This window comes from Schistocerca nitens, chromosome 11 (genome assembly GCF_023898315.1).
Source record: "Schistocerca nitens isolate TAMUIC-IGC-003100 chromosome 11, iqSchNite1.1, whole genome shotgun sequence".
In the NCBI taxonomy this organism is placed as follows: Eukaryota; Metazoa; Arthropoda; class Insecta; order Orthoptera; family Acrididae; genus Schistocerca; species Schistocerca nitens.
The window spans coordinates 47,738,316-47,762,435 of NC_064624.1; the positions used below are offsets into that span (position 1 = coordinate 47,738,316).

At 42.2% G+C, this 24,120-nt stretch overlaps 1 protein-coding gene across 14 annotated transcripts in view; it reads right to left on the minus strand.

Moving 5' to 3' along the window:
- Window positions 1–24,120, minus strand: part of LOC126213399 (zinc finger protein 493-like) — a 209,094-nt gene that overhangs the window by 176,754 nt on the left and 8,220 nt on the right. For 11 of the 14 annotated variants that reach the window (XM_049941114.1, XM_049941115.1, XM_049941112.1 and 8 more), the window contains exons 3-4: window positions 19,709–19,801; window positions 18,598–18,687 (exon numbers count right to left, since the gene is read on the minus strand). In XM_049941114.1, the coding sequence (XP_049797071.1) occupies window positions 18,598–18,687; window positions 19,709–19,801 (183 nt within the window). Of the gene's footprint in view, window positions 1–18,597; window positions 18,688–19,708; window positions 19,802–24,120 lie in introns of those variants that run through there. The other 3 variants (XM_049941104.1, XM_049941106.1, XM_049941105.1) reach the window with 2 other exon arrangements.

Consider the following 24,120-nt stretch of genomic DNA (forward strand, 5'->3'; position numbering starts at 1 on the left):
TGAGTGAGCATTACTTACATTCAGGTCAAACCTTTTGCTCATTTTCAAAACTATTATTATTTTCTAACTTAAGGTATCATAATATTCTTGTCAAAACAACCCTTAAGTTTGAAAAAATCAAACAACTTCTCATAATTGCGGATGCAACCTATCAAAGGTGTTCTGGGTATTCAGAAGAGTAAAATCATTCTTTCAAGGAATCGAATGCAGCAATTGAAGACAATTGCAACAGATGCTGGCAAGGATGTGCATGTTAATCTGATAAACCCTGGATTATTTGTCACTGTAGAAATTTTAAATGAGAAAGGTATAAAACAATTTCTATGACATCTCTGAAAATGCAGAATCTTTGGGAATCATTTTCAAACCCATTCCAAAGCCTACAATTTATTCACAAAGTACAAAAGTGACAGCACTTTGTTAGAACTGAACAAATTTGAACATTAATAAACTAACCAATGATTATTCAAAAAAGCAACAGATATTGCTTACATCTTTAGAATTGGGACCTATGACAGTGTTGCATGATAAATAGTCTATTTGATAAGAAAATGAAATATAATGAAAAATTTAAAACAGGCTTAGATGGTGGTGTCATGTTACACACATGGGAGAAGCAAGGTTACCCAAGAGACTCATGGGTTCAGCAGTAGAGGGTAGGAGGAGTCGGGGCAGACCAAAGAGAAGGTGCCTGGATTCGGTTAAGAATGATTTTGAAGTAACAGGTTTAACATCAGAAGAGGCACCAATGTTAGCACTGAATAGGGGATCATGGAGGAATTTTATAAGGGGGCTATGCTCCAGACTGAACGCTGAAAGGCATAATCAGTCTTAAATGATGATGATGATGATTGAACAACTCATGTTTTAAAGTTGTACAATTTATGTATAGTTTTAGTTTTTTAGAGTATAAAAAACTGCATTAAGAATGATGCTATTTGCATGAGTCCTATACAGAATCTATTGTGTCCCAACTGCAATTAGTTTTTTACTTTTATCTTTCAGATTTCAAGTTTTAGGTACACTAACTGCATACCTAATTTAACACATTCCTTATGTATTTGTATTTTAAAGGAATGGTGTTATTTAAATAATTTCCAATTTAAAAGTAATTTTAAAAAATTCTTTCAGGAGCTATCTTCAATTCCACACAGCCAATTGTGTGAACACATTGTCAATCATTTAGAAAAGGAAATGTTAGTATAACAATTTAGAAACTCATTTTGCATATATGCGATTGCCCAAGAGGAAACTTGTAATCACTCTATCCTCAGCTGAATTGTACTTTTGATTCAACTGACCTTTAATAAGTAAGTATACTGTTGTTTTCCATTAAGAAATAATTGTATCTCTATCTGCTGCAACTACCAGGCCTACTGATCATACAAAAAATTCAAATTATTTCCATCAACAATTGGTGGATATTTAGTAGTTCAGTCATTTTTACAATGATGTAAACAAATTTATCAACTACTTTACAGGTTCTGTCAATTCTTCATTATATTTTCTTCATACAAAATTACTTTTAGAAGCATGCTCATAATTTGATAACCTACAAAATACATCAATGTACTCTCTATGTTGTTCATTAAAATTGTCCACACCAACACATCAAAACAAGAATAATAAGCTTTTATGCTGGATGACTGTCACAACACAGCTGACCCACACACTACTACTCAAAATGTTGTAAGAATCAATGGTGCACAGATTACAGTCATCTCTCAACAGTGCCACATCATTTTATGACAAGAAATTAAAAATTTTCTGACATTTACTCAGCCACAACCTCACTTGGGGATCAGAATTATTTTGAGAAAATATTAAATTCTTTATAAACTTGACAACTCAAGACAATAATATTCATCATCGAACACCTAGCACACATGCACTGAGTTAACTGCATTCGGAAAGATATGTACAATACCTATCTGTGTTTGCCATATCTGTACCCAGACACTGGGCTCAACAGACCAAGTATTATTTTGAACATTATACATACTGGTTATACACAGATGAAAGGTAACAGTTGACCAGTAAAAAAAAGTTATGCATATGCATCCATCTGCAGCAAGTATTCGACTGTTGTATGGTTCATAATGTTTTACAGTAAGTTTAATAGTTAGTAGACACTACAGATACAAATAAGAGAGACCTTAATAATCAATGAAATGTTCTCCTTCACTATTTACAGCAGTCTCCCAATGCTGGGGTGTCTTTTTGTATCTGTAACTGTAGAAGTCACATGGTTTTTAAAGCGAAGAACTTGTTGAGCTAGGTTCAGTGCGCATTTTCATGTGGAAAGGAAGTTGCTTGAAGGTTGTTCAATAGAGAGCAGAAAAGGAGAAAATATGAGAATGCTAGATCAGGTGAATAAGGTAGGGTGCAATTATTTTAAAATTCAACTCATGTGTACTGTTTTTGTCAGTGTAGCATATTTCAGGCGGGCTTTATCCTGGAGTAGTGTCTTCCTAGTCGCCATTCATGTACTGCATCTGCAACACATCTCAGTTGTTGACAATATTCAGCAGTAATCAGTGGTTACACCTTGAGGAAGCAATTCACAGCACACCACTCTGGATGAACAACATTATCTTTCATGGATGCTTTTTGTTGCTGCTTTCTTTGGGCTCAACCATTCTCTTTTTTCCTAATTTTAGCACAAAGCCACCATGTCTGATCAGCATAATGATACAGGGCAGGAATGGTTAGTGTTGTTCACAAGCCAACTGATGACAATCAAGCACAGATGGGCATAATTTTTTTTTTTTTTTTGGTGTAACGCATGTGGTACCTATACACCCTATTTTTGAGTCTTCCCCATTACACGCAAATGTCAGAAGTTCATGAAATGATCAAAGTTTATCAAATTTGCCAGTTCTCAAGTACAATGACATGGATCACTGTGAATTAATGCATTTCAATGATTTTAATCAAATCCCAAATGTAAGTCACTAACAGCAAAAGAAGTCTTATTAGAATAAAAAAACATTTTCTTGCAAAGCTCTGTCCAATGGCATTAAACAGAAACAGGGCACAAATGTTTCTGGCTGCCTCCACTGCTGTTACCCCTCTGTAGAAACCAAGCAGATGAGTATGTCAACAGTGCTCCTATTTCTCAACTTGGCACTCCACTTTCTAGTGACTATAGTTCCACTCAGTATCTCCAAATGACAATATATAAACTCCAAGACCAACAGTGAACATGCCATGAAGACAATTTCTTAACAGTAGCTGAAAACATTGGGGAGAAAAAGTGACCATTGAAATTAGATCCATGGCACTCAGTCAGGAAGTGTATACTTGAACAGCCATCAATTTTATCAGATGAATGGTCAAATCAATCACAGAAGCATGAACTCTTCTTGTAAAGGTCGTAATCATGTAATTAGTAAAATATTGTGCTGACTTTACAGCATGACTGAAATATGCAGTAGAAGCGGAGAAAACTTACTGGCATCACATTACAACCTTGATCTCCCTTTACTTGAGGAAACTAGGGTGTTATGATGTTACAAGAACTAAATCTAAGCTTAGCAACAAAAAAACAAAACATTCATAGTAGAAACATCCAGGAGAATAATGGAACATGCTTGCAACTGGTTTACAGGCAACAGCACAAAAATTCAACCTTTATACTTACAAAAACAAACATCATGCAATTCCAAGCAAATCCAAATGACATAGATAGGACATATCAATGACACACTGGATGAAAATCCATGAGTGAAGTTCTTAAGCATTTGGTTTGATAATAAATTAACGAGGCACCAGCATGAAAACAAGTTAACTAAAAAGCTCATATCTCTCTGCCTTGCAATTATAAGTGTTCCTCCTGAGTGTCAACTTGCAGGAATGCTTTCTAGCATGCTTTCACTCAGTCCTATCCTATAGGATATTCTTATAGGGCATTAGGATTTATCCTATACAACCTTGTAGTAGGAATGTGATGTGAACACCTTGCACAAACTTCTTCATTCACCTAGGGAATCTTGCACCTACATGTCACTACGGAACACTATTTGACAAGTTTACTAATTTGTTGACCCCATTTCAATTTGAAATCCAAGCAGACACAAAGGAATTTTATGCAGTGTGTTTCATTTAGTGTATGACCAACTGTCTACTTCTTCCAGCAGCAAGTCATTTCAGATTGCTTTAAAACATATAAAATGAGTCCTCGAGGGATAAGACTAACTGGTAGCTGTAACAATAATAAGGGTAATGTGCTGTGCAAAACAGGACAGGAAGTTTGTTGGCAGTAATCATGATTTATTATTAAACACATGTAAGTAATCATGATTCATTATTAAACATATGTAATGTGATGAACAGTTTAGTGAGATTAACACTAAACTGAATCTGAAGAATAGGGAATTCTGTAACAAACAGATGGGAGTGGAAAATATTAGGAAACACACAAAAGGGCCAAAAACAGAAGAGATGAAAAAATGATCAAAAACAATTTTTCATATGGGTGGTGTACCATTGCATTGAAACCTGCACGAAAGAGCACTTCTTAACACGAAGGTGCCAGAGGGATTGATTAACTATAAGGGGCTGCAGATCTGACCTTGAAATTTGCTTCGTCTCTCAGTATGCTACCTTTTTTATTGGTGGGAGTTTGTGAAAGGCTCCACCTAAGTGCATCCTCTTCCAACAACTTTGAACTATGATGCTACATGGCAACAGCAGTGAGTTTCCTAAACTGACATGATTACAAATGCATGGATGAAGTCTATTGCATGGATGCTTAAATGTGTCAAGAGTTTTGATATTTGTGATCAATAAATGACGAATCTGATCCTAAAGACAGCTGTGAAAAGCACCTTGATGTTGTATGTGCACGCATATAAATTGTTCACAATGGGAAAATCTTCATTTCTTTGTAAATAAAGGCTTCTCAGGTATCTATAGAAGTACAAAACTGACCCCAATTCTGTACCTTTATTTATGACAAAGTTATAGCCTTGTGAAATCTGATGATTTTAAACACCCTGAGGAATTGCGTATTCAGGTAGAATTTCTTTCGGTAAGATATGATAACCTTAATTTGTCTTGATTTGCAATGATAATAATAATAATAATAATAATAATAATAATAATAATAACCTGGAAGTTCCTAAATGCAATGTAACATATACCATACAGTTAAAAGGAAGTCACACTTGATCAAGGTCCGTGTCACTTTCCATTTTTAACCAGACATTACGTCTGAGAAAGGAAAGAAATAATAATAAATTATTATTTCCATTTTATGGCCTTCATTGGACCACTCCAGCAAACTTTCTACAAAGAATTTTTCAGTTTCCTTCCAGCCCAGTACTTGTTCATTCTCTCAGGTCTCATTCTTCTGTCTTCATCAGGAATCGCCCTTCCAATTGTCTGTTGATTCTCATTTGCAGTCTGGTTTGTTTGTCTGTGAGTTTCCTGATTTTGTCAGTTTTGTTTCTTAGGTCTCGAAATGTAATCTGTAGCTCATTCATATCTTCCTTTATTTCTATAATCCACTTAATGTTGCACTTACTATTCCACAAATTTTCTGTTAGTCTGCTGATGATCCTGTTCTCTGGTGTTCTGATTACATGTCCAAGAAATGGAATCCTTTCTTCCTGATTGTACTCATTACCAGTTCTATTTCCTTGAAGACTGTTTCATTTGTAGCTACTCTCCAGTGTCTATCTTTCTGGTATGAGTAGTTGATGCATGTTCTGATGATTCTTCTCCCTATTTTGAGTATTTTGTCTATTTCTGCAGTGTTAGTTGTTTTGAAGATGGTTTCACTTGTGTATGTTTTTTTCTGGTTGAGTGACTGTTTTGTAGTGTTTTAATTTTGTTGCTATTGACAGGATCTTTTTGTTGTAGGTGTTCTTGGTGATATATTGTGCTGTAGTCAATTTGTTTATTCTGTTATGCCATGTTGGCTTTTCATAGAGTTTATATGTTCTGATTTCTTGCAGTAATTCAAATTTATCTAAAATTTTGATTTCTTGGTTTCCTATGCCAATTTTGTTTATGAGTGTTGGGTCAGTTAACATGATGACTGGTTTTTCAAAGGATGTTTCAAGACCAATTTTCTGCACTAGTTCCTGTAGTGAGATAACTTGTTTGGTTTCCTGAATACTGTTGGACAAGAAAGCAAGGTCATCAGCAAATCCTAGACAATTTAAAGTTGTGTTGTTTTTGGATCTTCCAATTTGGATGTTCTTTGGGTTAATCTTGTACCATTTCATCATCATGTATTCTAAAGCACAGATCAACAGCAAGAGTGCCCAACAATCTCCTTGTCTTAAACCTGCTTTTATGACGAATGGCTCAGAGTTCCTCCCTAGACTTGACATATGAAACAGTGTTGGTTAAGGTGAGTTCTATCAATTTGATTAATTTTGTATGGAGCCCAAAATTTCTTAAGATTTTTAACATTGAAAGTCTATGGATACAGTCATGTGCTTTTTTTAAAGTCCACGGAGGTATTACAAGAGGTTCATTTTGTTTCTTGTAATATGATATGGCTAATTTTAAAGTGATGATCTGTTCTGCACAGTTTCTACAATGTCTGAAGCCTCCTTGGTATTCACCTAATTCATCCTCTATTTGCTGTTTGATCCTCTTGTACAGGATTGTGGAGAAAATCTATGTGCAGTCTAAGAGAGATACCTCTAATTACCTGGGTTGCTTTTATCTCTTTTTGTGGAATGGGTGGATTATGACTGTGGTCCAATGTTTGGGAAACTTTTCTGTTATCCAGATTTTTGTTAGGGCTATGTGTAAGGATGTTTGAATTGTATCACTGGCATATGTCCACATATCTGCCAAAAACGTGGTCTTCTCTGCACGCCTTATAATTTTTCATCTCTGAGTGCTGTTTCCCCCTCTTGAATTGTTGGAGGATTTATGAGATCAGGTAGAGTCTTGTGTGTGTGTGTGTGTGTGTGTGTGTGTGTGTGTGTGTGTGTGTGTGTGTGTGTATTAATTGCTACAAGTTCCTGGGGTTTTTCACAATTTAAAAATTTACTAAATGCTTTTGCCATGATTTCAACATTTACCTTGTCATTATGTGGCTTTTTTCCATCTTCCCTTTTCAGCATTAATGTGGCAGGGGTAAATTTTCGTAATTTTCTTCCAAACATTTTGTAAAAGTCTCTGAAATTGGTTTTATGGTAATTTCTTCTATTGAGTTGATTAGATCTTCCTGTGATTGTCTCTTTGTTTGCCTGATAATTTGTGTGAACTTTTGCTTCATATTTTTGAGGTTGGTTGCGTCTTCTTCTGTTTTGTGTGTTTGAAATTTTAACCATGCACAATGTATTCCATTATGAATTTTGTCATATTCTGAGATCCACCAGACATGTCTATTAGGTGCGTTCAATGGGGCTAAATTTTCTGCTTGTTGCCTGAGAATTTTAACATTATAGATATCTCTGTGGAAGAATTTGTCCATAAATACATGATCCAGCTGCCATTCTCCTTTTCCCCAACCAGGATGTTTCCAAGTTTTACATTTGTTTGGCCTCCTTTTGAAGTATGTGTACTTTGAGATCAATTTGTGTTCCTACAGATTTCAGGAAGTCTTTGACCATTTTTATTTGTTTGTGTGGAGCCTATTTCCCAATAATATCCCAGTATTTCTTTTCTCTTCTGAGTTGAGTATTGAAGTCCCCTAACAGGATCTTAACAATGTTAATATTTACATGGTTTATTGCTTGGTCAAGGAGATCCCAAAACTTTTCCACTTTGTTCCTTCTCTTTGTTAGAAAATTCTTTTCATTAGTAGGGGTATGGGCATTAACGATGATATAAATTTTGTTATATATTTTTAAACCCAAAGTTGCAATTCTAGGGGAGGTGGCTTGAAAATCAATAATCAAATCTATTGTTTTCAATTGACTATAAACCCAGTTCCAAATTGGGGACATTCTTTCATAACCCTCATTCCAGGTTTACCATTGTAAATTCTGTAGCCTTGTGATTTGAATGGTTCTTCTGTAGTATTTCTTATTTCCTGGAGTCCTGTTTCTAAAATTTTCTGCTTCTCTAAGTCATCCATCAAATCTTTAGTTTTCCTATTTTAAGTAGAGAATTAATATTATGAGTTGCAATGTCGTTGATCTGATCTTTTTTGATCCTGTTCTTATGAACTGGCATAAGAATGGGTGTTTGCCAATGCTCCGACTCATTGACACCTAGGTGGCTACCCACCAAATCCGATGTAGCCTTCTCCCACAGGAATTTACCTCTGAAGTGTGACTAATGCTAATCTAACACTGCTAATTATGGGAATTACTAATAGATTAGTTTGTATGTATGTAGATGCATACTTAATACTATGAAAAATATCACTTTTCCTCCTACTACATTAGTCAGATACTTAATTTATCTAGTATCTCCACATACATTAATACTCTGCTATCCACCTACTGGTGCATGGCAAAGAGTACCCCATAACCCTGCTGGTCATTTTCTTTCCCATTCCACTCGCAAATACAACAAGGGAAAAAGACTGTATACGTGCTTCCATATCAGCCCCGATTTCTCAAATTTTATCTCCATAGTCCTTATGTGCAATGTATGTTGGAAACAACAGAATAGTTTGGCAGTCAGCTTCAAATGGCAGTTCTCTAAATTTTCTCAATAGCATTCCTTGAAAGATCACCACCTTCCCACCAGGGATTCCAATTTGAGTTCCTGAAAAATCTCCACAACACTTGTGTTTTGTTTGAATCTACCAGTAACAAATCTAGCAGCTTGTCTCTGGATTGCTTCTCGAACAAACAATTAATACACCTTTACACAGAAATTGTATCAGCTGTCTACTTATTGCCAAAGTCTAAACCCATTCAACACAAAGACCAAAGTTAAGTGGAACTTGCATCTCTGAGTCAAAATATTCTGATGAGCACAAGAGTAGCTAATAACATAGTACTGAACTTTGTTTTAGATACACAATATCTTCTAGAAACTAAATATACCTTATACCTGTTCATCCACTCTACAATCAATGAAAACAGAAAAAAATATAATACGCCCTAATAAACTACACACAGAATATTAAGCGACCCAACTCACTGAATGAAATAATGAAAAATATACTTATGCTTCATTACATATTCATTCCATATACACTCATACAAATGACTCTGCAGAACATTGTGTGCGCTCTCACTCCATAGCTCACTATTTCTTTGCAATATCATTCCATTGTATACTACCTTATTCAGAAATTACCTTTGTTCTAATGGAACTGGCTAATTCTCCTAGTTATCTGAACATACAACAATTTGATACTCAATGTGTTCTCCAATTAATCACTGCATAGTCCTTCTGGGTTATTTCCCAGGACACTTGCTCCCACCCACATTTCGGCCACCCACTTTCCCTTACAATACTTGATTGTTGAAATAGATGATTCTCCCCATCTCAATCACATCTCCAAATCTCAATTTTCTTCATCTTCACTATAGCTGGACAAATTACTCTACATGAGAAAAATAAGCCATCAGCAGTCTAGTTTCTCAACTGTATCATGCAACAAGTGGATGGCACAGACACAACCAGCATTTCAAAAAATACAATAGTTCTGAGGCTATGTCTTAAATTTCTAAAACAATGTGACATTACAAGACAACCTCCACATTCAATTTTTTAAGTACTGCCACATTAGTTCATGACATTTAGCTGTTGGAACATTAATGCAGAATATGGGCTTTCAATTAGTAGCACCTCATACATTGGTCTGCAAGATCACCAAACCTTCATATAAATTTAAAAAACAACTGATAATTACCATTCAACACCAAGCGAGTGATAAAAATCAATGCAACTTCTTGATCCCAACATCTAATCTCATGACTTCATTCACTAGGTGATGTGTCTCTTACTATTATTTTTCAGGCTAATGCTATCTTCACATATGACAGCAATTACAATCACAAAAATCATTAAACACAGGGAAATGATAATATGCAATGTATGCACATCAGAATTAAGCCTGACAAACCAATATCTGATGTAGAAACCAGTACATACAGGTTTTCAGAAAAGATTCACAGTGTGCATTGTAAATCATATACTTAGGAGTACAGTAACAAAGCTTAATCTAGCTTCTCATGCAATTACCTAATAAAATTCCCAAATCTGCAATTTATACATTGTCTTGCTGGCCATGTGCCAGTATCAAAATGATCAGCCCTATTTTTCTGCATCATGATTAAGCCCTAGACTGCATGTCACTCCAGATGACAGAGCTAAGATGTTCACTGCACAACTGCATGTGCTACACATGATCACTGTTATGGTAACACATCCTATTCATAGATTTGCTCAGGTGACTACCACTATTTCATACGTATTTTCAAAGTAACAAGTGGGGTACACATCAGTGGTTTCAGTGCCAACCACATGACATGGTTTTCCAGGCCACACAACCAGCAACACACTGTTCTCCACACTTGCATTGAGAGCAGCACTCCATGCAGAGGGCATTATCTCTGCACCTCTGCCCGGGTGCTACAGAGGCATCCTGTACGACCTATGATCTCTCGGGTTGCATATGAAGGCCAGTACTGCCTTTTGTATTTTCATGGTAACTGGTCACCAACTACAAGCCAGCCACTTTGACAACTACAGCTATGCCTTAGGACACCCTACAGTTCATTGTTTTGGCCAATCTTCTGATTTGCACATCCCTGACTACTATGCGTGGTTTTTCGTTTTGTTTTGGTTTGGTTTTAGGGCGCAAAACTGCTATGGTCATTAGCACCGTGTCCGTGACTTAGGAAACAGTAAAAAACCGAAATTTAAAACCAGCAGCAATGGGAACAAAGTCATAAAATTGGAGAAACTAAAAGCAGAAGGAAGGCTTAAAAATTCACTACAGAAAGGGGTTGGTTGTCCCCAAAAAAAAGCTTCAAATGACAGACGGCATTTCACTGGCACTAATAAACTTGAGAACGCGGTCGGCTGAGCGCGTGTCATCTGCTAAAATCGACGATATATCAGGCGACAGCTGTAGACGGGAGCGTAACAGATTAAAATAGGGGCACTCAATTAAAAGGTGTCTTACGGCCAACAGCTGAGAGCAGTGGGGACAGAGTGGGAGAGGATCGCCGCTTAAAAGATGTCGATGGCTAAAAAGGCAGTGCCCTATCCGGAGTCTAGTTAAAATTACCTCCTCCCAACGACGCGTTCGGGAGGAAGAGGTCCAAGTGCAAGGAAGAGCTTTCACATCCCGCAATTTATTATGGGGAAGTGTTGACCAATGCGCATGCCATAAATGAACAACATGACGACATAAAACGCTCCGTAGATCGGCGAAAGGAATCGATTGAATAGCTGGCCGAAGAAGAGAGACTGCAGCCTTGGCTGCATTATCGGCCGCCTCATTTCCACAGATACCAACATGTCCCGGGAGCCAGAGGAACGCCACCGAGACGCCCCCCAGCTGGAGCAAGTGCAGACAGTCCTGAATCCGGTGAACCAGAGGGTGCACAGGATAAAGAGCTTGGAGACTGAGGAGAGAGCTGAGAGAATCTGAGCACATAACGTACTGTATCCGCTGATTGCGGCGGATGTAGTGGACAGCCTGGAGAACAGCGTAAAGCTCCGCAGTATAAACCCAACACTGGTCGGGAAGCCGAAAGTGATTTGGGGTGTCGCCAACAATATAGGCACTCCCTACACCTAACGATGTTTTCGAGCCGTCGGTGTAAATAAATGTGGCGTCCGTCATTTGTGCACATACAGCAGCAAATGCCCGACGATAAACAAGTGTAGGGGTACCATCCTTGGGAAATCGACAAAGGTCACGGAGCAGGCAGATCCGGGGACGGAGCCAAGGCGGTGCTGTACCCCAAGTTGTCAAGAAGGTCTTAGGAAAGCGGAAGGAAAGAGAATGGAGCAGTTGATGGAAGCGGACTCCCGGGGGTAGTAGGGAGGAGGAGCAGCCTGCATATCCTACATCAAAGGAGGCATCGAAAAAAAGGTCATGGGCTGGATTAGCAGGCATGGAAGACAGATGGCTAGCATAACGACTCAGAAGGACTGCTCACCGATTGGACAGCGGAGGTTCAGCAGTCTCAGCATAAAGGCTTTCCACAGGGTTAGTGTAAAAAGCTCCAGACACTAAACGTAATCCACGGTGGATAGAGTAGAGACGCCGAAGAATAGACCTCCGAGCAGAGGAGTAGACTATGCTTCCATAATCCAATTTCGAGTGCACTAAGGCGCGATAGAGGTGGAGAAGGACCACTCTGTCCGCTCCCCAGGAGGTACCATTCAGGACACGGAGGGTGTTAAGGGATCGAAGACAGCAAGCCGAAAGATAGGACACGTGGGAGGACCAGCACAGTTTTCTGTCACACATAAGACCCAAGAATTTAGCGACGTCTGAAAATGGAAGGTTGACAGGACCTAGATGTAAGGAGGGCGGAAGAAACTCCTTAGACGTAATTAACACAAACAGTCTTACTGGGAGAGAAACGGAAGCCGGTTTCGATGCTCCAAGAGTGGAGGCGATCGAGACATCCTTGAAGACGTCGTTCAAGAAGGCTGGTCCGTTGAGAGCTGTAGTAGATCGCAAAATCATCCACAAAGAGGGAGCCCGAGACATCAGGAAGGAGACAATCCATAATTGGATTTATGGCAATGGCAAACAGTACAACACTCAGCACGGAGCCCTGTGGTACCCCACTTTCTTGGGAGAAAGTACAGGAGAGAGTAGTGTTCACCCGCACCCTAAATGTGTGCTCTGCCATAAATTCGTGAAGAAAAAGGGGTAGTCGACCTCGAAAGCCCCAAGAGAATAGTGTGCGGAGGATGCCTGTCCTCCAAAAGGTATCGTATGCTCTCTCCAGATCAAAAAATATTGCCACTGTTTGGCGTTTCAGGAGAAAATTGTTCATGATATAAGTGGAGAGAGCAACAAGATGGTCAACTGCAGAACGATGCTTTCGGAATCCGCATTGGGCAGGTGTTAAAAGACTGCGGGATTCCAGCCACCACGCTAGACTGTAATTCACCATACGCTCCAAAACTTACAGACACTACTCGTGAGAGAAATGGGGCGATAGCTAGAGGGGAGATGTTTGTCCTTTCCAGGTTTTGGAACAGGAATGACGATAGCTTCCCGCCATCGTCTGGGAGAAGTACTGTCGGTCCAAATTCGATTATAAAGGCGAAGGAGGTAACGCAGACTATGGGTTGATAAATGCAACAACATTTGGACGTGGATACCATCCGGTCCTGGGGCAGAGGAGCGAGAAGAAGAGAGTGCATGTTGGAGTTGCCGCATGGAGAAAACAGTATTGTAGCTTTCGCGATTTTGAGAGGAGAAAGCAAGAGGTCGCACTTCCGCTGCACGTTTCTTCGGGAGAAACGCTGTCGGGTAATTTGAAGAGCTCGAAATCTCAGCAAAGTGCTGACCCAATGAGTTAGAAATTGCGACGGTGTCCACTAATGTACCATATGCGACAGTGAGCCCAGAGACCGGGGAGAAACTAGGCGCACCTGAGAAGGGAACCTCCCCATCGCACCCCCCTCAGATTTAGTTATAAGTTAGCACAGTGGATAGGCCTTGAAAAACTGAACACAGATCAGTCGAGAAAACAGGAAGAAGTTGTGTGGAACTATGAAAAAATTTAGTAAAATATACAAACTGAGTAGTCCATGTGAAGATAGGCAACATTAACGACACCCGGCGTCAAGGAGCGCCGTGGTCCCGTGGTTAGCGAGAGCTGCTGCGGAGCGAGAGGTCCTATGTTCAAGTCTTCCCTCGAGTGAAAAGCTTAATTTTTTATTTTCAGTTTATGTGAGAAACTCTTATGTTTTCATCACTTTTTTGGGAGTGATTATCACATCCACAAGAAAACCTAAATCGGGCAAGGTAGAAGAATCTTTTTACCCATTCACTAAGTGTACAAGTTAGGTGGGTCGACAACATATTCCTGTCATGTGACGCACATGCCGTCACCAGTGTCGTATAGAATATATCGGATGTATTTTCCGGTGGAGGAATCGGTTGACCTATGACGTTGCGATCAAATGTTTTCGGTTCCCATTGGAGAGGCACGTCCTTTCGTCTACTAATGGCACGGTTTTGCTGTGCGGTCGCAAAACACAGACACTAAACTTATTGCAGTGAACAGAGGCGTCAATGAACGAATGGACAGATCATAACTTTGCAAAAATAAGGAAAGTAAAATTTTCAGTCGAGGGAAGACTTGAACCAAGGACCTCTCGTCCCGCAGTTACGCTAACCACAGGACCACGGCGTTCCTGAGCTTATGATCTCCTTGATGTTGCATATCTCTCACATGGACTACTCAGTTTGTATATTTCACTAATTTTTTCACGGTTCCACACAACTTCTTCCTGTTTTCTAGATTGATCTGTGTTCAGTTTTTCAGGGCCTATCCACTGTGCCAACTTATAACTACATCTGAGTGGGGTGTGATGGGAAGGTTCCCTTGTGAGAACCGTCGAAGCCGACTCCAAACTTCCGAGGAGGGAGTGAAGGTGTTAAATGAGCTAATAAGGAATTTCCAGCTTGCCTTTTTGCTATCGCGGATGACACGACGGCATTGCGCTCGGAACTGCTTATAGCGGATACAGTTGGCCAAAGTAGGATGGTGGCGGAAAACACGGAGAGCACGTCGCCGCTCACGTATTGCATCACGGCATGCCTCGTTCCACCAAGGAACTGGGGGGGCGCCGGGGCAATTCGGAGGTGCGTGGTATTGAATGTTCCGCAGCTGTAAGAATAACGTCGGTAATATGGGTGACCTCATTGTCGACGCTGGGAAAGTGACGGTCATCAAATGTCGCTAGAGACGAAAAAAGTGTCCAATCGGCTTGGGCAAACTTCCAGCGTTGCGGGCGCATATGTGGCAGATGAGGCTGCAGTCTAAGGACACAGGGAAAGTGGTCACTCGAGTGTGTATCATCAAGGGCGAACCATTCGAAGCACCGAGCTAGTGGAACAGTACCGACCGCAAGTTCTAAATGAGATAAATTTGTCGTGGAGGCAGATAAAAATGTAGGGACCCCAGTGTTGAGGCAAACTAGATCCGCTTGGTGGAAGACGTCTAGCAATAGTGAGCCACGTGGACAAGGATGTGGAGATCCCCAAAGCGGGTGGTGGGCATTGCAGTCCCCAACCAGCAAATAGGGGAGTGGAAGCTGACCAAGAAGATGGAGGAGATCAGTTCCTGCCATTCGTGTGGACGATGGAATGTATACAGTACAAAGAGAGAACGTGTATCCGGAAAGGGAAAGACGGATGGCGACAGCTTGGAAGGAAGTGTTTAAATGGATTGGGTAATAATGGAGAGTTTCATGCAGAAGAATCACGAGTCCTCCATATGCTGGAGTGCCTTCAACAGAGGGGAGATCATATTGGACGGACTGAAAATGATGGAGAACAAAGCGGTCATGGGGACGCAGCTTTGTTTCCTGAAGACAGAAGATGACCAGCGAGTAGGATCGTAAGAGGATCGACAATTCATCCCGATTGACTCGAATGCCGCGGATATTCCAGTGGATAATGGACATAGGGTGAACAGAAAATGGAGGAATGTGACCAAAGTTGCTGTCAACTCAAAGACTGCTCAGAGCTTGTGACCGACAGCATGGAATGGCATTCAGCCGAAGGCAGAAGATCCTGATCCATAGGTTGGTCAGGAGCAGCTCTTGCCACCAGCGATCGGCCGGTTGACCGGCCGCCAGCAGTGCGCTTTGGCGACACAGAAGACGGCCGAGGGCGATTTCCGCCAGGTGGTGCTGTAGATGGGACACGCCTTAGCGGAGGAGGAGACGAACTGGGTTTCTTTGTACCCTTCTTGGAAGTATGATGTTTAGATGAAGGAGGAACCGATGGTTGTGAAGTTGCGGTACGTAAAAACTCTTCAGGAGTATCCTCTTTTTTGGAAGTCTTGGTGTCTGACTTTTGGGCTCGAGATTTAGCAGAACCCGACGAAGGGTGAGCCATAGAGTGGGCAGGCAAAAGTGGTGAGGTTGAACGGGCGATCTTTGCGCTGGCCGATCTGACGACCGTGGCACTAAAGGTGAGATCGCAAGTCTGCGTGGCCGCCTCCTTTGTTGGCCGAGAAGAAGCAAGGACAGTGCTGTATTTTCCTGTCTGAGGCACGGTGGGCTGTTGACTGGCGAATAATTTTCGAGCAGCAAAGGTAGATACCTTTTCCTTCACTCTTATTTCCTGGATGAGCTTTTCGTCCTTAAAAACGGGGCAATCTCGATAGGAAGCAGCGTGGTCACCCATACAGTTGATGCAGCGAGGGGATGGAGGTGGACAAGCACTCATTGGCAGCCTTGCCACACGTAACACATTTGGCCGGATTGGTACAGGACTGGCTGGTATGATTGAAGCGCTCACATCGATAGCAACGCGTAGGGTTTGGGACGTAAGGGCGAATGGAAATTATCTCATAGCCTGCTTTGATTTTCTATGGGAGTTGAACTTTGTCAAATGTCAAGAAGACAGTGCCGGTTGGAATGATGTTCGAGTCAACCCTTTTCATAACTCTATGAACAGCCGTTACACCCTGGTCAGACAGGTAGTGCTGAATTTCTTCGTCAGACAATCGATCGAGGGAGCGTGTATAAACGACTCCACGCAAGGAATTTAAGGTACGGTGCGGTTCCACCCGGACAGGGAAGGTGTGGAGCAGAGAAGTAGGCAGCAATTTTTGTGCCTAGAGGGCACTGTTTGTTTCTAACAACAGGCTGCCATTCCGTAATCTGGAATAAGACTTTACAGGACCTGCAATTGCGTCGACACCTTTCTGAATAATGAAAGGGTTGACCGTGGAGAAGTCGTGACCTTCGCCAGACCGATAAACAACAAGGAACTGTGGCAACGATGGAAGAACTGTCTGTGGCTGAGACTCAGTGAACTTACGTTTGTGAGCAGACATAGTGGAAGGTGGGAAACCATTGCGGAAGAATCCCCATGATTACCGGCGTCTCCGATGGCGCGCTCCTCCCTTGTGGTGGCCCTCTCTGAGGGTACTCCCGCCTTAGGTGATTGTTCACGCCTCCGGTCACACCTTCCGACAAACGGACGGAGGGACCAATCGGCACTTTCGGAAGGTATCAGCTCGGGTAATCACCCCTCCCTGTGCCTGGCCGTTACCAGCGGGTACGTACGTGTCCTACCTGTCTACCTGGGGTGGGGAATTACGCGTTACCCTGTCACCGGCTACGCATGGAAGTGCGTGGGTCGGCCTTCATACACGCACAGGGAGGAAAAGAGAGAAAGGGAAAGGAAAGAGGGGTCTCAAACGCCGCAGCGGAGAAAAGGGCAAAGAGAAGAGGGAATGAAAAGATAAGGACAGGGGAAGGACGAAGACTTGCAAGTGTAGAAAGCAAGGAATTTGGAACAGTTTCGAGCGTCCGTCTCCGGACATAGGCACAAACCATACTCCCAGAGGGGGAGAAAGGGAAGGAAAGAGCCAGAGGTGAGGGGGGGGCGAAGATGGGGGATGGGGAAGGATGAGGAAAGGGAAGGTATGCAGCCCGGAAAGGAAGGAAGGCCACATTAGCTCGGGGTCCCGTGCCACAAAAGAGTTGTGGACCCCCTGTGGGGTACTATGCGTGGTGTTATTTCTGTAAAACCCTTCTTGTGGAACAACACTATTAGTGTTCAACTTACTGTCCTGTCTACTTTTGATGCCAATGCATCCCTTTAATTTGTTCAAAATGGCATAATATGAGTCTCTGTGACCTGAAGTCTTGGTCTGGTAGCTGCAAATCAGCTACACTCCTTTACATACTGTGAGCTGTCACTAGCATGATAGTTTGGTTCCTATAAGCTTGTATAGTCTTTCTCTAATTTTATTTCTGTGACATGTTTATCAATGTGAGCATCTTTCCCTTAGCAAGGTCCTAAAGCATATCTAAGCAAATAATCTTTCTTCTTTAGATCTGCCAGGACTCGAATTGTGAGGTCATACATGGCTTCATCTCTGTACAATCATTAACCAAAAGCCATACACAGAGCTTTTCTATAACTAAAAAATTTATGACTAATACAACAAGTACCACAGGAGCTGCCACAATATGTACAGATTGTGGCCAAAGTATCAGGGCTGATCTGCAACACACAAATTCTCTCTCTTTTTCAAAACCAAAAATTTTAGGACAAACTCACGAATAACTATGATTCAACAAAAGATAAGAACAGCCAATGTTCTTTTGAATTGTATTTATCAGCGGTTATTGAAAGGAGGAATATTTCTCAAATGACCCACACTATTAGAACTTACACTTCATCTAAATGTGAATTTACTGTATCCATCACACACAGCCATTATACAATATAGTTGATATCAACAAGTGCTACAGAAAACAGGATTATACCAGCAACCAGTCCCCTTCCACTTCTGTTTACAACAGTCAGCACATAACAGATGATATGAAAGTCAAGTTCAGGAGTAAAAGAATACTCTACAATTACGAACAGCAAAAAGTTCCAGAAAACTGACAATCTGTGCTAATTCCACTGTAATACATACTTTACTCTACACAATTAGCAAAAGACTCATACCTGACTACATGCAATACATTAGAGATGTGAATACTTACAATATCCTCAGTGACAATTTCCAAATTCAATTCAGGATCCTCCTTGATAAAATCAGTGGACCAAGATATTCCAAATGGATCTTTAACAGACTGCATGGGAAAAAAAATGCTGAATTATTACTGTTTGCTAACTTCTGACACAGTTCTCAATATTCCTTTCTTATGAATATCATCCAACTCTGCAGAGATTCTAATCAACTGGGAAGAGTGAGTGTCACAATTCATCCAAATTAGTTCCAATGTCTCTGATTTTGCTATCAGCCATTGTGTAGTATTTATTTGGCATACTTTCACTTTCTATTCTTATCACATAATCCATTCTGATTTCAGTGGCACTATGGCCTGCTCTATCGGGAGGTCACACTCCCATATGCAAACTTGATATATGGGCGTGTGGCAACATTTCAAAATTAAACTCTGATAATAGAGAAACCCCAATAATCTTCCAGCTGTAAACCAATAAATAAGAGGGCTTTTCAGTGTTTAATCAAATGATTATTGCATTCTCTACATTATCATCAAAATTAACAAAATTTAATGCTATTTTCACAGCTTCTTGCTCTTCACCATATATTTTCAGTGCCTGCTCTTTGGGAAACCATTCACATTTATGTCATGTGTACTGGAGGGAAATCAGAAGGAATTACATACAGCCACTGCAGGATTTCAGTAATGTAAATATTACAGTAAATAGTGACTGGGTACTCTAAACTATACCCCAACACATATAGTTAAAGATCTTCTGTTACAGCACTGTGACACAAAGACATATAATGAGATTAAGTTTCTTCCAAGAGGAAGACTCTTGCTCCGTTGATACCAAACATGTACTTAATGCATTCATTACATACCATCATAATAAAAAATTAATACAAGGGTAATGGTTCATAAAAATATGCTTGTTACAAGTTCTGTTAAAATACTATTGGTGATAAACAGGAAATAACACATCTAACTAGAGTCAACTGGAAGACCACAAAAATTCTTGAAAATAGCTGGTATCATAGGTTACAATAGCACACCATCCATAATTTAGCTTGAATGCCCATATTTCTGTCATGGCATTCTTACTACACTTCCTACACAATAAAGTTCTTGTGTGAAAACTTACATTATGCTCTGATCCATCAGCATGCTGTTTCACTTCAGAATCTTGCTTTACCGAAACACTAGGTCCTTCAGTCTTTAATCGATCTTCAAGAAACTGAAAAAAGCAAAAAAAGTTACGTGATCAAGGCTTCTGTGTCTTGTTCCAAATGGCTCTCTCTTAGAGGAGTAGGGGAGCAGGAAGAAGAGGAAGAGGAGTAGGGGAGCAGGAAGAAGAGGAAGAAGAGGAAGAAGAGGAAGAGGAGTAGGGGAGCAGGAAGAAGAGGAAGAAGAGGAAGAAGAGGAAGAGGAGTAGGGGAAACAGGAAGAAAAGGAGTAGGGGAGCAGGAAGAAGAGGAGTAGGGGAGCAGGAGGAAGTGGAGGAGTAGGGGAGCAGGAGGAAGTGGAGGAGTAGGGGAGCAGGAAGAAGTGGAGTAGGGGAGCAGGAAGAAGTGGAGTAGGGGAGCAGGAAGAAGTGGAGTAGGGGAGCAGGAAGAAGTGGAGTAGGGGAGCAGGAAGAAGTGGAGTAGGGGAGCAGGAAGAAGTGGAGTAGGGGAGCAGGAAGAAGTGGAGTAGGGGAGCAGGAAGAAGTGGAGTAGGGGAGCAGGAAGAAGCGGAGTAGGGGAGCAGGAAGAAGCGGAGTAGGGGAGCAGGAAGAAGCGGAGTAGGGGATAAGGAGGAAGTGGAGTAGGGGATAAGGAGGAAGTGGAGTAGGGGAGCAGGAAGAAGAGGATCAGGGGAGCAGGAAGAAGAGGATCAGGGGAGCAGGAAGAAGAGGAGCAGGGGAGCAGGAAGAAGAGGAGCAGGGGAGCAGGAAGAAGAGGAGCAGGGGAGCAGGAAGAAGAGGAGCAGGGGAGCAGGAAGAAGAGGAGCAGGGGAGCAGGAAGAAGAGGAGCAGGGGAGCAGGAAGAAGAGGAGCAGGGGAGCAGGAAGAAGAGGAGCAGGGGAGCAGGAAGAAGAGGAGCAGGGGAGCAGGAAGAAGAGGAGCAGGGGAGCAGGAAGAAGAGGAGCAGGGGAGCAGGAAGAAGAGGAGCAGGGGAGCAGGAAGAAGAGGAGCAGGGGAGCAGGAAGAAGAGGAGCAGGGGAGCAGGAAGAAGAGGAGCAGGGGAGCAGGAAGAAGAGGAGCAGGGGAGCAGGAAGAAGAGGAGCAGGGGAGCAGGAAGAAGAGGAAGAAGAGGAAGAGGAGTAGGGGAGCAGGAAGAAGAGGAAGAGGAGCAGGGGAGCAGGAAGAAGAGGAAGAGGAGCAGGGGAGCAGAAAGAAGAGGAAGAAGAGGAAGAGGAGTAGGGGAGCAGGAAGAAGAGGAAGAGGAGCAGGGGAGCAGGAAGAAGAGGAAGAGGAGCAGGGGAGCAGGAAGAAGAGGAGCAGGGGAGCAGGAAGAAGATGAAGAAGAGGAAGAGGAGCAGGGGAGCAGGAAGAAGAGGAAGAAGAGGAAGAGGAGCAGGGGAGCAGGAAGAAGATGAAGAAGAGGAAGAGGAGCAGGGGAGCAGGAAGAGGAGCAGGAAGAAGAGGAAGAGGAGCAGGAAGAAGAGGAAGAGGAGCAGGAAGAAGAGGAAGAGGAGCAGGAAGAAGAGGAAGAGGAGCAGGAAGAAGAGGAAGAGGAGCAGGAAGAAGAGGAAGAGGAGCAGGAAGAAGAGGAAGAGGAGCAGGAAGAAGAGGAAGAGGAGCAGGAAGAAGAGGAAGAGGAGCAGGAAGAAGAGGAAGAGGAGCAGGAAGAAGAGGAAGAGGAGCAGGAAGAAGAGGAAGAGGAGCAGGAAGAAGAGGAAGAGGAGCAGGAAGAAGAGGAAGAGGAGCAGGAAGAAGAGGAAGAGGAGCAGGGGAGCAGGAAGAGGAAGAGAGACAGAGAGAGAGAGAGAGAGAGACAAAGAGAGAGAGAGAGAGAGAGAGAGAGAGAGAGAGAGAGAGAGAGAGAGAGAGAGAGAGAGACAGAGACAGAGAGAGAGACAGAGAGAGAGAGAGAGAGAGAGAGACAAAGAGAGAGAGAGAGAGAGAGACAAAGAGAGAGAGAGAGAGAGAGAGACATTCGAACAGATCTTGTGTAGAAACTGTCATGGCCATAACACTAATAATCACATATATTCAACAATTAGAAGCAGGCAGCAAGAAAATGTGGTGCCACAATTTAAATATTTGGAGTCGAAGCTTTGTTTATGCTTGAAGACAGGCACAACAGTAAGCGATTGACCCCGAAATATCGATCAAAATTATTTCTTACATACCAAGCAGCTACCAGAACACACAGTAACCATACATACTACAAAAGTGGATGTGTTTTACATCACCTCCTAAACCCCTGGTTCGACTACAACCAAGCCAGATACACGTATTACTTACTATCTAGACTAAAATACTGCGAAGGTAAGAACCAGCAACCTCTTATGGAGGTGGGCAGGATGATGTGGAGAGAGGAATGGAAGAAGAACAACAGACAGAGAGAGAGAGAGGTGGCAGAACTGATGGACAGAGAGGGGTAGCAGATGGACAGAGGTGATTGGCTGATTGAATGATTAAAGGCACCAAACTACTAGGTCATCTGTCCTTCCTCAAACAGGCAGGCAGGTCTACACAACTGTAGGTAAGAGAGAGACCCTACCACACACAATTCAGAGGAAGGAAACCCCAATGTCTATGACAAGTCAGTGAAACCGATATAAGGGACAAAAGGAAAAAATGAACACAGAGGATGGAAGACAGGCAAGGTGCCTCATTTAGGGAGCAGCCAGAAGCAGCAGAGAGCAGAATGCAATGAGAGGACATACATCCCCCAATGCCTGCCACTTACCAGAGGTACTCTACTCATGAACAGCCTACATAAGACTAACAATACAGACAGGGCAAGAGAAGTACAGAGACGAAAGATTAATTTGTCTAACACTATGTGACAGGAGGGAAGAAGTGTAAAAGAGCAGGTAGGGTAGGGTGAGAACTGGGCTGGACCACCAATCCCAGACAGCCACAGCCTGGTCTGTGCAGAGAAGGCAACAGAGTGTTCTGCCAACCCGTCGATGGGCCTCAATAGCAAGGATGGAGAGTACAGCAAAATGTAGACTACTGTTGAATGGGAATGACGACAGTGGGGTGTGTCCTCCCATTGGAAGAGATGACCACAAGTCAGGTACGGCTGATGTGGAGCTGGCAAAGGACAGTAGAATACTTCTGAGAGGCCTGCATGGAAGGACCTACAAGGATTCGTAGTCTTCTATATCTTCTATTTCAGGTTCCTAAAACTTGATGGTGTAATACCAATCAGAGGTCTGTTTCCAGAATACTCATCACCAGATTGGCCTAGCTACCAGCAATGTTCATTCCCAGAGATCCCAACATGACCCAGAGACCAAACAATCGTCATTGAGCATCCACCTTCCTCAAGAGCATACTGGGAATACTGATTAGCAATAACCATGGGATGCTGACGGTAATAGTGGGTGAGAGCTTCTAAACTGGTCAAGAGGTTGCGGCAGATGAAGGACCCACTACTGGAGGGAAGGATATGCTCAAGAGCATGAGAGATGGCCAACAACACTAAAGCTTCTCTCAAGGAAGGCAGTTCAGTATGACCCATGACAGTGTAAGCAAAGCCCATGTGATCAGCAACCATCAAGCAATCTGTATAGACTACTGCTGAAGCCTGGGATGTACCATAAATGGAGAAAAATTGGTGGCAGAGGGCCTCAGGAGGGACCATGTCTTTCGGACCTCATGAGTCAAGACAAAGCTGTGACCAAGGGGTTCCCCACAGAGGTGTACATGAGTTGGCCCAGAGGAGAGATGGAGGAAGAAGTAACTGGAATTCAGAGGGGAGGGACAGGGTGTGGACTGCAATCATAATCCCTGATCTGGGCCACCATTGTGGAAGATAGGTTTCCACGTTTGGAAAGAGGGGACAATAGTTTGGATGCTTAGGAGAGTTGCAAACATAGGTAGCATAACTGGGAAGCTGTTGTTGGCACGTGGTACACAATGATTGGACCCCAGCCTCCATGAGTAATCTGTCCATAGGACTAGCTCAAAAGCCTCCTGTTGCAAATCAAACACCACAGTGGTGTATCTGATCCAGTATCCACAATGCTGAGGGCGAAGCCGAACCATATGCCAGACTCCCATAATCAAGACACAGTTTGATCACGGCTTTGTAAAGCGGCAGAAGGGTAGTGCACTCTGCACCTCTGTTGGTGTTACTCAGGCGACCAAGTGTACTGACGTGCAGCAAGCACTTTCACTTACACTGCAAAAGACGGAATTCATGTCAACTAAGAAACAAAGACCAGTCCTAAAAACAGTAAGTTCCTGCCACACTGAGTAGTTTGTAATCAAGATAAAGTTCTGGTTTTAGATGAACCATATGATGTTGACAAAAAACCATGACATGAGTTTTGGCACCTGAAAACCAAAAGCCATGGATGAGTGCCCATGATCATTTCTTTTGAATGGTGCCTTGT